We start from the raw sequence: 14,291 nt of genomic DNA on the forward strand, positions 1-14,291 counted from the left end.
AATAATCAATAATTAATTAAATGAATGTAAAATGATTAAAAATAATATATTGATAAAAATTATAAATAAAAAGATATTTTTAAAGAACTTAGAATTTAATAATCAATCAATTAATTATTAATAAATAAATTATTATTATTTTTAGATGTTTAAAAGAAATAATCAAATCATAATTTAAATGAATATATAATTAGCAATCATTACTATTTTATAATTTATAATTAATTATAAAATAGTTAAATAATTAATTAATTACAAGTAAAAATTAATAAAAATAATTAAATAGTAACTATTAAATAAGTAAATAGATAATTAATTAAAAAAATAAATAGTGATTAATAATAATAATAATATTATTATTATTATTAATTAGTCTAGTTATTATTAATTATTATTATTATTATAAGGAAGAAGCGTTTTGTGTTTTGGGGTTATCATTGGAAAACAAAATAAAATTTGCTACTAACAAAAAATTGCAAGATTCCTGTAAGAGATAAGAGTTAAAAGAGGAAACGAACAGGCCATGAGTTTTCTCTTAAATGTAAAATTCCCCTGCTTTCTTTTCTTGTAGCATAGAAGCTTCAAATTGGATCTGTTGCTGAATCCCTCTCTTCTCTAGCACATTAAAATGTTATTTGCTCACTCTCAGGCAAGCAGATGGATATATCTCTCTATCTTCTCTTGTACAACTGTTGGACCAATAATTGGAGAAGCAGGTCTACAAATGGAGCAGGTAGAGAAGATGACGAGGAAGTTTATACTTGTGGAAAAATGCAAACAACGGCACCGTTTCTATTATCCAACAGAAAGCATCATTAGTAGTTGTCTCTACTCCAGTCTAAAATGTCCAACACGTTGAGGTCAATCCCATGCACCCGCCTGCTCAATATGATTGTTGAAATTTGATCCTTCTTAACCCAAGGCAAAAAATCAGAAAGTTCTTCATTGTGCTGCTATGGTGGGAACTGGGAATAATCAATGTTACAAAGCAATTAATCTGCCAAATTTGAAGCATGAATGTCAATTGAAACCTGGTCAATATTTCTGAACTCTAAGGATGTAGAACGTAATTCTTCTTCTAATATCAAGTCACCCACCTCAGAAATCTGAAATTTAAAGACAAACTAAAGAACATGACAAAGACTGCACACAGAAGGGAGAACTGCCCATCTCGTCTAAACTTGACAAAGACTCCACTCCACATAAGAAGTGATTTGTTATGGGCAAGGGTGATTTGACCATGGTGGTTAAGTCTTAACGGAATTATGTTCTTGCTATACATATACACCAAGTGTATTATGCTTTGGATAAAACCATCATGCCATCATCCAATAAAATCCAGTCAGCTAAGATGAGACCACCCATAAAACACTCTCGCTAACTTGGCATGCCAAATCATCAATTAACATTATTTTAATCATTCACTAAAAGAGGCATCAACAACTCTCTAACATCATCCATTTTTCCTTAGGCTGCGTTTGGTAGAGGTGTAAATACAAAATTACACCGATGTATTTGAAAAACGGCTCATTAGATTAGCGTAAAAGATGAACCGGTCATGTAAAAGTTTTACGTAATGTTTGTTTGGAAGACTGCGAGCATTACTTGCCGGTCATGTATGAGGATGACAACGAAACAGAGCACCGCGAGCATGTACGAGGATGATAACCGGTCATGTAAGAGGTTATCTTTTGCACTCACCTGGTGTAACACTTAGAATGTATGAGGATGACAACGAAGAAGAAACAGAGCACCGCGAGAATTACTTGCCGATCAGCCAAGAAACAGAGCACTCCTTCTCTCTCTCTCTTTTCCACTGCAACCGAGAGATTGTAGTACTTGCCGGTTGGCCAAGAAATAGAGCACCTGAGCGGCATATCAGACCCATAAACTGGTGACTGGGTGTTGCAACAGGAGAGGCTCTCATATGTGAGTGCCTCTCGGTTCTCATTCTCGTCGGGTGTTGCAGTCCTTGCCGGGTGTTACAACCGCCTCTCTGTTCTCGTTCTAGTCGCAGGTCATGTTCTCGTTGGAGGAAGAGAGAAGGAGAAGAGAGAGAGAGAGAGAGCGAAAGCTTCCAGAGATCGCTGCCTCTGTGTTCTCGTCGGAGGAAAAGAGGAGAGAGATGTAATAAATACCTAAAAAATTTCAATGTATTTATTATTACACCGATTATCGATGTAATTAAAAGATAAAATATAATTTTACATCAATTTTGGGTGTAAAATTACATGTCTACCAAATGTATGCAAAATTGAACCGGGGTACAAAGTTTACCCCGGTTCGATTTTACACCTCTACCAAACGCAGCCTTGTGCCTTTTCCCAATAGTTTGAGGGTGAAAATGGCCCTTTTGAATTTTAGTGTCAAAAGTGGGCCTTTTTGTAATGTCCAAGAGTTGTCAAAGCCAAAATTCCTTAAAGTAAAATGGATTTTACTTTTGAACTTTTAAGATTCTTTGATTCTTTTCCATTTCCCAAAACTTATTAAGTGTATCTCGATGTATTTATTTCACATAAACTAGTAATATATGCTTTTTATGCCTTTATACCCAAGATTTACATTATATATCACAGTGTATCTATGCATATTGTACTATACTTATTGATTTTCAGGGTTGCCAATACTCTATTTTTAAAGAGACGAGGCCATTTATAACTTGTATTTATTAGTATCCATACCACAAGTTATCAAAACCAGGAGAAAAAATAGCATTGAGCCTTTTACCTTCTCTATACCAATTCTTCAATATCCAAGTATATCGATACTTTGAAGCTTGTTCATACCTTTTGTACTTTTTGATTTTATGTCCTCAGTGTATTTGTGGAATTTCTAAATTCCCCTGTTATTTCCATATGTATCCATATCATTATCCAAAGTTATCCATCGAGTATTCTTTGCGATACTGATACTTCACTTCAGACTTCACTTATAAATGGCGGTTGGTTGGGTGGATCCAAACCAACCATTCCATAAAGAAATGGACGGAATATGGCCAAATGCCTTGTTAGATATTTTTTAAACCCTAAATTGCCCTTTTCTTGAATTTTAAGATTATGCCACCTCTTTCATTAATATTGTTTAAAGTGATCTTTCAACCAAATATCTAAACCTTCGAGCCTCCAAACCAGTCAAGTTATTTTAAACACTCAAGTGATGTGCAAGTTTCTAATAATCTTAACCCTGGAAGTGGTTTATATACTGATCATTCAAATGAGATGGGATTTACTGAAAGCAAAAATTGTGTAAACATCCTGAGAGGTGAGAGCATATAACATACATGGAAAATCACTTCTTAGACTTGACGACCATGGTCAAATCACCCCTTGCCCATCTCATCTAAACATGACAAAGACAAATCACTTCTTAGATGACAGTCTTTATCATCTAAACATGGTCAAATCACCCCTTGTCCTTTTCCACTCGTCCATCTCATCTAAACATTTCTGTTCCATACAACAAAACTGCCCCAACTCTTTGCCATATTTAATATCCTATCTTAAAAAAAAAAATTAATGGTTCCTGTTATTAATGCATTTGTGGGATTTGTGTATTCTCTTGAATGCATCAATGCCTGTCCTAATCATTCCACCATATGCACGTCAATACGTATCCTAAAACATGCCTTATTGATATGTTTTGCATTACCAAGGTTGTATCTGCTGGTCTCGAAAGTGGGACCCACATGGTCCCATATCTGGGCCCTGGTTGTTGGTTCACATGTATGTCCATCCAGAAGTGGGGCCCACCTGTACTAAAAGCAAGCAAAACTTTCCTTTTTCAGGTAACATCTTCCTTCCCAAACCGAGTAAATTGGTTGATCTTCCTTCCTATATTACTTCGAATCAAGTAGAAGCGTGGAAACTTTGAGATTGGTGTAATTGTAAAACATCAAACTGACAAGCATGAGAATGTGGACCTTTCTCTAATTTAAACTTGAAGGTAATCTTCTCTGATACCTTCCTACAAAATCCCCAATTCCCCATCAAGATATTCTGAATACAATGTAAGACTTGGATGCAATAGTCAGCTCTGGAAAGCTTTCATGTCACGGCAATCTCTCTTTTATGAACCATATATTTTGTTGGGTAAGTATACTAAAAAATCTTTCTAATGATATATAACACCCACCACTTAATGAAGAAAACTCAAACAAAATCACAATTCATGCAAAGTTTCTAGTCTGCAAAAGTTCTTGGTATAACATTAAGTCGTGCAGGATGAGCTCACTTTTTTGGATTGGTGGACAAGCCCACTTCAATAACAACTAAGTTGGAGATGGGGGTCCGTTAAACTTACAATAGGGACTTGATACAGGCTGAGGTACAACATGATTTGCAGTGTGTGGAAAGGATAATCTCAGGAATCACTTAGCAGGGAGAAAATTAATCACCTGACATGTCTAATCAGGTTATCAGTCAACCTGGCCGAGCTGCAAACTTGATTAACAGGGGAGTCACTCAACTCAATGGAAAGCAAGAAACTTCACAAAATAATAAATTCAAAAGCAGTTTTGCATGCCTCTTTATCATAAATTCCAGGACTTAAGACTTTAACTTCTCCTACATCACTATCTGTACTTGCGTGATAGTGACCGGCAAGAGAGATGCAATAGTCGGCTCTCACAAGTTTTCATATTTTGGCTAGAGCTCCATATATAAATCTTTGACCTATGAACCATTTGTTCTGTTGGAAAGTAGACTCAAAAAACTTTCCAATGATGTTTAACATACCCTACTTTAATGGAAAAATATTAATCAAGATTCTACCAAAATTCATCCCATATTTTTAATTTGCTAAAAAAAAGCTAGGTATAACAAGAAATCAATGCAGGACAATCCTGCTTTAATAGTGTAAAATACAGAGACCCTACCCTATACTTTGGGGGTAGTGACATCTAGGTCTTTGAACTTTCATTTGCAACAGAGAGCTACCTTGTACTTTCACATTTCAACACTCTGCTCCACCCATTGGCGCTCCGTCAGTTTTGAACTTTTATGAGACCATTTTCCCCTTTCCTTTATGACATATCAAAAACCTAAGCAGTTGTTGCAGCTACTCCTTACATGATGAAGCACTTCAGCTTTCCGCAGACCCTTTACAAATCAATAAACAAAATGTGTACAACATTTCTGTGGAGAGTCAAGAATGAGGATAGGAAAAATTCAAAACTTGGGTTTTGGAGATTCAATAAAAAAGAGGGCAAAATGGTCTCATAATGATAGGAAAAGCTACTCCTTACATGATGAGGCACTTCAACTTTCCCCAACCCTTTGCAAATCAATAAACAAAAACTGTACAGAATTTCTGTGGGGAGAACGAGGATAGGAAAATTTCAAAACTTGGGTTTTGGAGATGTAATAACAAAGAACGCAACATGGTCTCATAAAAGTTCAAAACTGACAGAATGCTAATGGCAGGAACAGAGTGTTGGAATCTAAAAGTATTGGGTAGCTCTCTATAACAAACAAAAGTTTGGGAGCGTCAGTGTCACTATCCCCAAAGCACACGGTAGTTCTCTGTATTTTATCCTTAAATAATGACTTTATACAAGTTGTACATTGGGGTCAATTAACCTACAATATGGATTTAATAGAGGACAAATTACAACTTAATGACCAGTATGTGGAAAGGATAACCTCAGGAATCATTTGACCATGTGAGACAGAACCACTTGACGTCTCTATCAGGTTATACTCAACTCTAGGCAACTCGCATGCTTCATCAGTAAAGGAATCACTCAAGTAAATGGAAAGCTAGAAGTTTAATAAAAAAAGAACTCAAAAGACTTATATATTGATTATTGTCATGGACAAGCAACCTTCAATCAATTTTCATGTGCACCCTATTCCTTTATTATTATTATTATTTTTTTTTTTGAGATATCTCATTGGTTCCTGGGCAACCACAATCTTTTTCTGGTAAAATAAGTTTGGAGTGGAATAGTGCCAAAGAAAATTAGGGCTTTTTGTTTGGAGGCTGATGGGATTCTGCCCACCGCAGAGGTCTCTTCGAGGGAGACCTAACCTCCTACTGAGAAAAGAGAGAAAATGCAAAACCAAGTCTGCCCTACTCGTTTATTCTCAGATATTTATAAAGTTTACAAGGAGATCACGATTCATGGCTGACGTGTCTTCCTTATGTACAGAAAATGAATGGGCGGGCGGTTGTCTTTCTTCATCATGCTGTGCTCCTTGTGGGCTTCTACTGGCACTGTGGGCTGGTCCCCGGGCTGGTTAGGGGTATGGGCCTGAGGTGCCATTTGGGCTGGCGCCTCAACAACTCGCCCCTCCTTCAAAACAACCTTGTCCTCAAGCTTGAAGCCTGGAAACATCTTCTTGAGATTGTCACATTCTTCCCAGGATGCATCCTCCTCGGGCAGGTGCTTCCAAACCACCAAAGCTTCCTTGTGAATTGTTTTAACCCTTTTTACCCACCTTAGATCTCGAACCACCATTGGCTAAGGCTGCAGGCATCCCTCCTCATCAAACTCAGGTAATGTGGGGCTAGCATCCATCTGAGATCCTATGCTCTTCTTTAGTAGGGAGACATGAAAAACGGGGTGGATGCGAGAGGAGGGAGGAAGGTCCAATCTGTATGCCACATCCCCTACTCGGCCCATTATTTGAAAAGGCCCAAAAAACCGAGGTGCAAATTTAGGCCACTACCGATGGGCTACTGACACTTGGCGGTAGGGCTGCAGTTTCAGAAACACAAACTCCCCTTCCTGGTAGGTCACCGGCCTGTGCTTCTTGGCATACTGGGCCTTCACCTGTTGCTGGGCCCGGGTCAAATGCTCCTTCAGAGACTTCAGGATTTCATTTCTCTGTTGTAGTTTTTCTTCAACCTCCGCCACTGCTGTAGAACCAATTTCATAGGGAAGTATAAGGGGTGGTTCCCTCCCATATAGTGCCTTAAATGGGCTCATCCCCAGCGACGAATGATAAGTGGTATTGTACCACAGTTTGGCCCATGATAGCCAAAGCATCCACTGTTTAGGCCTTTCCCCTGTGAAGCACCTCAAATAAGTTTCCAAACTCCTATTAACAACTTCAGACTGACAGTCGGCTTGTGGGTGGTAACTGGTGGTGTGGTTCAGCTGAGTCCCCTAGGCTTTGAAATATTCAGTCCAGAAGCGGCTCATTAAAGCTGGGTCCCTATCCGTCACAATGGACCGGGGGGTTCCATGAAGTCGGGTCACCTCCTTCACAAAGGTGTGTGCTACCTGGGCCACTGTATATGGGTGTGCCAGCCCAACAAAATGGCTGTATTTGGTTAATCTGTCCACTACTACCATGATCACTGATTTACCCATGGATATTGGGAGTCCTGTGATGAAATCCATGGTGATATCTTCCCATACCTGTGCTGGAATTGGAAGGGGCTGTAGCAACCCTGCCGGAGTTTGATGATCAGATTTGTAGCGTTGGCAAGTAGGGCATTGTGCTACAAACTGCTGGACGGCCTTCTTCATCCCTGACCAAAACAAGTGCTGGCTTACCCTGCGGTAGGTCCGGAATATTCCTGAATGGCCACCCAAGGTAGAGCAGTGAAATAACTGGAGTAACTCTGGGAGAAACTTTGATTGGGCTGCAATCACTAGGCACCCTTTAAAGAACAGATCTGGCCCCACTAAGTAGAACCCTGGGACTGTAGCGGGATCTGCTTTAAGTCTCTAAACAAGCTTTTCAATTGTTTCGTCCAGGTGGGCTTCTTCCTTGAGCCTAGCCAAGATAGGAAAATTGGGACAGGAGAGGCCCAACATGGACACTTCATGGCTGCAGGACAGAGCGTCCGCTGCCTTGTTCATTGCACCGGGCTTGTACTCCACCTGGTAGAAACCGCAACAACTTATACAACCACTTCTGCTGATCTGGGTTGTGCACTGGTTGTTCTAACAAGTGCTTGAGGCTTTGTGAGTGACCCAACAGATAAGATCGCCACTTTAATACCGAGAGAACAACCGCCATCAACTCTTTATCATAGGTAGACTTCAGCTGGGCCTGGATAGACAACGCTTTACTGAAGTAGGCAATAAGGACTGCTCCCACCCCGGACTTAGATGCATCACACTCTACTATGAACTCTTGAGAAAAATCCGGTAAGGCGAGAGTGGGTGGTGTGGACAGGGCCTGTTTGAGAGCCTAGAATGCGGCTTGGGCCTGGCCATCCCAAAGAAATGCATTCTTTTTGAGTAGCTGGGTCAGTGGACCGGCTATCAGGCCGTAGTTCTTTATAAACTGTCTATAGTAACCGGTTAGGCCCAAGAACCCCCCGAGGGCCCGTATAGAATCTGGAATGGGCCAGTTAACCACGGCTGCAATCTTATCAGGGTCAAATCTAACCTGGCCTTGAGAGACAATATGGCCCAAGTAGTGCACCTCCGTCTGGCTGAATAGGCATTTGTCTTTCTTGGCGTAAAGTCGATGCTGCCTCAAGACCCCCAAAGTAATTTTCAGATGTTGTAGATGAGATTCCCAACTGTCACTATACACCAAAATGTCATCGAAGAATACTAGGATGAACCGCCTGAGGTAGGGCCGAAATATATCACTCATTAGAGCTTGAAAAGTGGACGGAGCGTTGGTTAGCCCGAAGGGCATAACCAGGAATTCATAGTGCCCGTCGTGAGTCCGGAATGCCATTTTCGGTACATCCTCCGGGTGAACCCGGATCTGGTGGTACCCAGCCCTCAAGTCTAATTTGGAAAACACCGTAGCAGCACCTAATTCATCCAACAACTTGTCGATAAATGGTATGGGAAATTTGTCTTTTACCGTGATACGGTTCAAGGCCCGGTAGTCAACACAAAATCTCCATGTGCCGTCTTTCTTTTTTACTAACAGGACGGATGAGGAAAATGGGCTGGAACTAGGCTGTATCATTCCCTTTTTCTTCAAATCAGCTACAATGTTCTCAATTTCAGACTTCTGGAAATGGGGATAATGGTACAGTTTTTCACATTGGCCGGACTTGCCCCTGGCAAGAGGGGAATCTTATGGTCTTGGTCCCGTTTCGGAGGGAGGTCCATGGGTTCTTAGAAAACATCTTGGTAAGCCTGCAGTAGTATGGATAACTTTGTGGGATTCCCTCCTAGACCTACTGAACCTATTGGATGGTTGAGTGTGGGCCCCACCGGGTTGCCTCCCAAATAGAGAATGACAAGTGGGGAGGAATGGTGGCTTGGCTTGATTGTTAAGCTGAATTCTTCTTGCAATGGGGGCCCCGAATCGAAGCCTTGGAGAGTGCAACTTTGCACGTCTACTGTGAAAGTTATGGTCAAACGGGCCCAATCACAAGTTATTGGCCCAACTGTCGAAGCCACTAGATGCCCAAAATCACATCGGGCCCCCTTAACTCCAACGGGTGAAGGTCGGCTTGGAGTATGTGTCCTTGCACCTTGATCTTTACTGCTTTACAAACCCCATCACAACTGATTTTGTGTCCATTGGCTACATGGACAGAGAAAGCCGATACGGGCTCCACCGCTAAGTGGAGCTGGTTAGCTAGCTGCTTTGCCACAAAATTTAAAGAGCTCCCGCTATCCATCGGGCTACCTCCGATCACTGCTTTGAGCCTCATGGTTCGAGGTAAGGAAGATCCAGTCAGGGCATGGAGGGAGATCTCTAGCCCCTGCTCTGTAGACTCCTCATCAACTTCCGGGATCCCGTCTACAACTACAAGACCCTCCTCTTCAGGATCCTCCGACTCTAATAGGAAAAGTTGGGGTTTCTTGCAATGGTGCCCGGGTCCGAATTTTTCATCACAGTTATAGCAGAGTCCACGTTCGCGACGTGACTACATCTCCGCCCAAGAGAGACGCCTAAGGGGTAAATCATTTGGTCCAACCAGCCTAGTTGAACACGGTTCAGTTTTGGTCAGAGGATTATTGAGGATTGGTTCGGCCAAGGCTGGTTTAGTTACCCGTCTAAGCTTGTTCAGTCTTTCTTCATGCAAGCGGACTAAGTGGGCCGCCGCATTAACGATGACTGGTTGCAAGGCCTTTACTTCATACAGAATCTCATCCTTCAAACCCCCTAAGAAGGCTCCCACCAACGTCGATTCAGGCCACCCGTAAACCCGAGAAGCCAACCTCTCAAACTCGTTCTGGTACTCCCTCACTGTCCCCATTTGTTTTAGTCCCAACAGAGCCTCATCAAAGTTCTCAAACCTTGATGGTCTGAAACGGTGACAGATGGCCTCTGTAAATTCCGTCCACCCAATCTGAGGGTTAAAACATCGATACCACTAGAGCCACTAGATGGCCTCCCCTTCCAAATGGATCGAAGCCATCGGCACACGCTGATGCCCTAGAATTTCATTTATCTCAAAGAATCTTTCTGCTCTAAATATCCAGGAAATAGGATCCTCACCTGAGAACGTGGGAAACACCAACTTGGCCATCCTTCTGAATCTGGAACTTGCGTGCAAGTGGCTGGAGTGACTAGAGCCTTCGTTATCACCTTCGCACAGGTTGGATTGGGACGACCTCTAGAACTGGCTGGCTGCCACCAAAATGGAATCCTTCAAATCCTTCATCTCCCTGAACACCTTGTGAAGCTCTTCTTCAATCTTGTTGATTCGACCCTCCATTGCTGAGGATCTCGTGTTCGTCATCTCTCTCCCAGGTCTGCCCTACTCGTTTATTCTCAGATATTTATAAAGTTTACAAGGAGATCACGACATGTGCATGGGAATGTTCATGGCTGACGTGTCTTCCTTGTGTACAGAAAACGAATGGTTAGGCGGTTGTCCTTCTTCATCATGCTATGCTCCTCGTGGGCTTCTACTGGTAGTGTGGGCTGGTCCCCAGGCTGGTTAGTGGTATGGGCCTAAGATGCCATTTGGGCTGGGGCCTCAAAAGAGGCTCTTAGTGTGAAAACAGCTACTTGTGCAACTCTTCAAAAGAAAAGACCAAATTGGTGTTGATCCCCACATATTTGCCCCCCCCCCCTCCCTCCCCCCTTTTGATAATGGAAGAGTAAAGAACCTACTTATCATTTACTAATCTCCTATTCCTTTAATTGAATTGCTGTGAAGGTAGCTTATTGGGTAAAACTTGGGAATCAGTAGCAATCAATTGAAGGGGTGGAGCTGTTCAAGTTTCCCACCAAGGGTTAACCAAATAAAATTAAATTATGATGGATGTAACATGAGGAACTCAGGACCTTCAGGCATTGGTGGGGCATATAGGGATGGGCATGGATCCATATTAGCAACATACTCCAAGCTAGTTTGGTCATTGGTTTCCTAAAAGGGCTGAACTGCTAGCAGCATTACAAGGACTAAGGGTGGCCAGATCACCTAGCCTTAAAAGCATAATTGTGGATAAGGACTCAAAGGTGGTAATGGATTGGTTGAGAGGAAATACCCAAGGTCTATGGCAGAATCAACACGTCATCAGAGAGACAAGACACCTGGCATGGGAGATAGGGGTTCAAAGACGCAGCAAATAGCTTGGACAATGGCTTAGCCAAACAAGGGGTAAAATGGATTATTTGAGCTCAATTGTAATATAAATAGAAAACTGGGTTAGGTGGCTATTTGCCAGCCCACAAATATGGATACTTGGTATGTTTTTTTGATGAATATGGATGCTTGGCATGTTGTACATATATTATTCTTTCTTGAATCTAATAAAGTTCAACAGTTGCCTATCTGGAAAAAGATTCTTCTACATGCCTCTTCTTCATTATCATATACAAGAATTACATTGGATGGACAAAGAAATGCAAATGTGTATATTGGCTCATAAAAGAGAAAGACTTGAGACTTCTCCTGTGCCACTCTCTCTATCTATATAGCAGTAACCCAGCCCAAGAGAAAATTAAATAAAAGACTCAAAATCCAAAGTAGACTTAGAGGTTGTTTGGTACCATTGTTGCTTCTACCAGAAACATTTTGGGTTGATCAATATAAATTGGCATACAACTGTTAGCTGTGGCTGTTTATAGCTGTTTGAAGAAATGTCAAATTGTCAAATTGTTGTTCCTTGCTCCAGGGGGGGAGTCTAAAGATTCTGGATGAAGTGACTCTCATATGTGATGTGACAACACATATCTCTCACCAATTAATATTCATCAACCCAAAATGTTTTAGGTATAAACAGCAACGGTACCAAATAACATCTTAATTAAAAGGACAATAAAGAAAAGAACATTTATAGATCTTCCTATATTTATTTTTATGTTTGAAGAGCATTGTATATGAAAAAGCAGGTGATACAATTATACACATACATGGGTTACTTGGAAAATAACATAGACAGTGAAGCCATCAAAAGGAGATAAATATTTGTTTATCAGATGGAGATAACTATTTGCCTCACAAATTAAGACCATTGGAAAATTTTCATGTACCAAACGTCTATAACTTTATGTTTAAGGACTGCACATTTTGTCATTGATCAACTACTTGAACAATACCATTTACAGCCAGGACAGTCACTGGCAGGACTTTGAGGCATGGATGTGCAAGAAGAAATAACACATGATATTCAACATTGTGAAAATAGAGAATATAATTGGTTACAAATAAGAGTTCAGGCTGCCCAAGATAACAATGGAAAATGATCTGAAGATGCCACTATGAGTTTGAAAGCATATTCAACCAAAAATAAATAAATAAGTTATTTCAAGTACCCGTCAGATTCCAACTTCACATGCCCTCATCAAGGGAAAAAGCATATACACTATTGAGTCAGGATAGAAATAATCTACAGAACCCAGTTATGAACATCCATCAAAACGAAAGACACTTAATTTAATAAAGCAATTTAATCCATATATTACTAAAAATTAATATTGAGCAGTAACCCAAACAAATTAAGGAGCTAGAAACACAACCTGGTTCTCAACGAGGGGCCTTCTTCTTTCCTGCAATAGCGACCCTCTTACCCTTCAGCGTTCGGCAGTTGTTCTTCGTGTGTTGTCCTCTGCAAGGCAATCCCTTTTGATGTCTTGTCCCTCTATAGCATTGAATCTCTATCAACCTCCTGATTCTGAGTGCGTTAAAACGCCTCTGGAACTCAAAAACCAGAAACCCACTTAATAATAATAATAAACCAAAGAGAGGGAGTAGACAACAGAGATGAAATAGAGAAGGGGGAAGGGGGAGAATTAGAATTACCAGGTCACCTTCAATCTCGTACTTGGAGACTTCTTCACGAAGGGTTGTGAGTTCCTCTTCGGACAAGTTTTTGGTGATCTTGTTCTCCATGTTGAGGTCGCAGAGGATCTGACGAGCTCTGGTGCGGCCAATACCGTAAATATACTGGAGAGAATACTCGATTCGCTTGTTGTTTGGGATCTCAACTCCTCCAACACGAGCGCATTGGATGCTCAGACCACGATACTACAAAAATTTAAAGAAAAAGACGAAAAAAACGAAAAAACAAACCAGAACTGAGGAAGAAGAAGAAGAGGAAATGGGTACCTTTGGGGGTGTTGAATTGGGGAAATAGATAGCGCTGCAGAGTGAATTAGATGGGCTCCCTCCCTTACAGAGCATCGAAAGTGAAGGCACAACAGGCATAGCCAGAGCTTGAGCCATTTCTTCTTGTGCTTGCAGTCTATTGCTTGATTGCTTCTATCGCTGTGTGGGTGAGTAAAGGGGAGCTCTTCGACCGCTCTATTCCAGCTTATCCTTTGTTTTGAAGGTGATCACAGACCCGCCCGAGTCGGACAATGACAATGTACTTACCCCATGCTCGGACCCGGACTAACGTGATTCCGTGAATCCCGGCATGAAGTGTAAATCCCACACACATACTTTGGAATTGGGATCTGCCCCTCATATATCGCACCGCACACCAGAATTCAGATCTACGCCCCCACCCCCACAACGCCCGCACATCCCTGCCGTCTATTGGAAACATCTCCCCATCATAGTATCAGAAATGATGATAACATCATAGGAGATGTTTCCAGTACACGGCAGGAAATGTGCTGTAGGACATTGTGGGGCGCCCTCTAGTGGGATGCAGATGTGAATTCTTCACACCAACCTCAAGGCACATTTCACCACTCATTGGGAACATTTCCCATGAATAATAATACAAAAGTTCGCAAGATGTTTCCCATACATGGTGGGATGTGCCTATGAGGTAAAGATCAAAACTTCATAATTTGAGTTGGAATCTCCGACAAATCCCCACCTGTGCAAGCATGGGAATGGAGTCCCCACCTTGAAAATATATCTTTATTAATTTAACATATATGAGAGATATTCTCAATGGATAAGTAGATGCTATATGAGCAGAATTTTTGCTTGTAGGAGATCCTAACTATATA

The 14,291-nt window shown here is 41.2% G+C and overlaps 2 protein-coding genes across 4 annotated transcripts; both read right to left on the reverse strand.

The window, feature by feature from the left end:
* Nucleotides 1-481: 481 nt before the first annotated feature.
* On the reverse strand, nucleotides 482-13,750 carry LOC104589759 (small ribosomal subunit protein uS13c-like). 3 transcript variants are annotated; one of them, XM_019196388.2, is made up of 4 exons: nucleotides 13,435-13,750; nucleotides 13,129-13,353; nucleotides 12,846-13,020; nucleotides 482-997 (listed from the first exon to the last, which is right to left on the reverse strand). In XM_019196388.2, exons 1-3 carry the CDS (start codon nucleotides 13,549-13,551, stop codon nucleotides 12,853-12,855), a joined length of 510 nt encoding a protein of 169 aa, XP_019051933.1. In that variant the 5' UTR covers nucleotides 13,552-13,750; the 3' UTR covers nucleotides 482-997; nucleotides 12,846-12,852. The 3 variants fall into 3 exon arrangements, with proteins under 3 accessions (XP_019051933.1, XP_010246486.1, XP_010246485.1); XM_010248184.3 differs by lacking the exon at nucleotides 482-997 and adding an exon at nucleotides 12,657-12,715; XM_010248183.3 differs by lacking the exon at nucleotides 482-997 and having other exon boundaries at nucleotides 12,657-13,020; nucleotides 13,435-13,749.
* On the reverse strand, nucleotides 6,665-10,593 carry LOC148803079 (uncharacterized). The gene is made up of 7 exons (XM_088891524.1): nucleotides 10,513-10,593; nucleotides 9,925-10,224; nucleotides 9,400-9,732; nucleotides 8,607-8,930; nucleotides 8,346-8,481; nucleotides 7,226-7,524; nucleotides 6,665-7,108 (listed from the first exon to the last, which is right to left on the reverse strand). The coding sequence occupies exons 1-7, from the start codon at nucleotides 10,591-10,593 to the stop codon at nucleotides 6,665-6,667; spliced, it is 1,917 nt and encodes a 638-aa protein (XP_088747650.1).
* Nucleotides 13,751-14,291: the final 541 nt, after the last annotated feature.

Source organism: Nelumbo nucifera, chromosome 1 (genome assembly GCF_055504915.1).
Source record: "Nelumbo nucifera cultivar China Antique chromosome 1, China Antique-T2T, whole genome shotgun sequence".
Taxonomy (NCBI): domain Eukaryota; kingdom Viridiplantae; phylum Streptophyta; class Magnoliopsida; order Proteales; family Nelumbonaceae; genus Nelumbo; species Nelumbo nucifera.

Coding starts and splice junctions, on each gene's coding strand:
- LOC148803079 (XM_088891524.1), bottom strand. CDS start 10,593: ATGGAGGGTCGAATCAACAAGATTGAAGAAGAGCTTCACAAGGTGTTC. Junction 9,733..9,924: donor GACTGAACAAGCTTAGACGG/GTAACTAAACCA, acceptor CACCATTGCAAG/AAACCCCAACTTTTCCTATT. Junction 7,525..8,345: donor ATATTGTCTCTCAAGGCCAG/GTTAGATTTGAC, acceptor GTGGCCATTCAG/GAATATTCCGGACCTACCGC.
- LOC104589759 (XM_019196388.2), bottom strand. CDS start 13,551: ATGGCTCAAGCTCTGGCTATGCCTGTTGTGCCTTCACTTTCGATGCTC. Junction 13,354..13,434: donor CCAATTCAACACCCCCAAAG/GTACCCATTTCC, acceptor AAATTTTTGTAG/TATCGTGGTCTGAGCATCCA. Junction 13,021..13,128: donor ACGAGATTGAAGGTGACCTG/GTAATTCTAATT, acceptor TTTGAGTTCCAG/AGGCGTTTTAACGCACTCAG.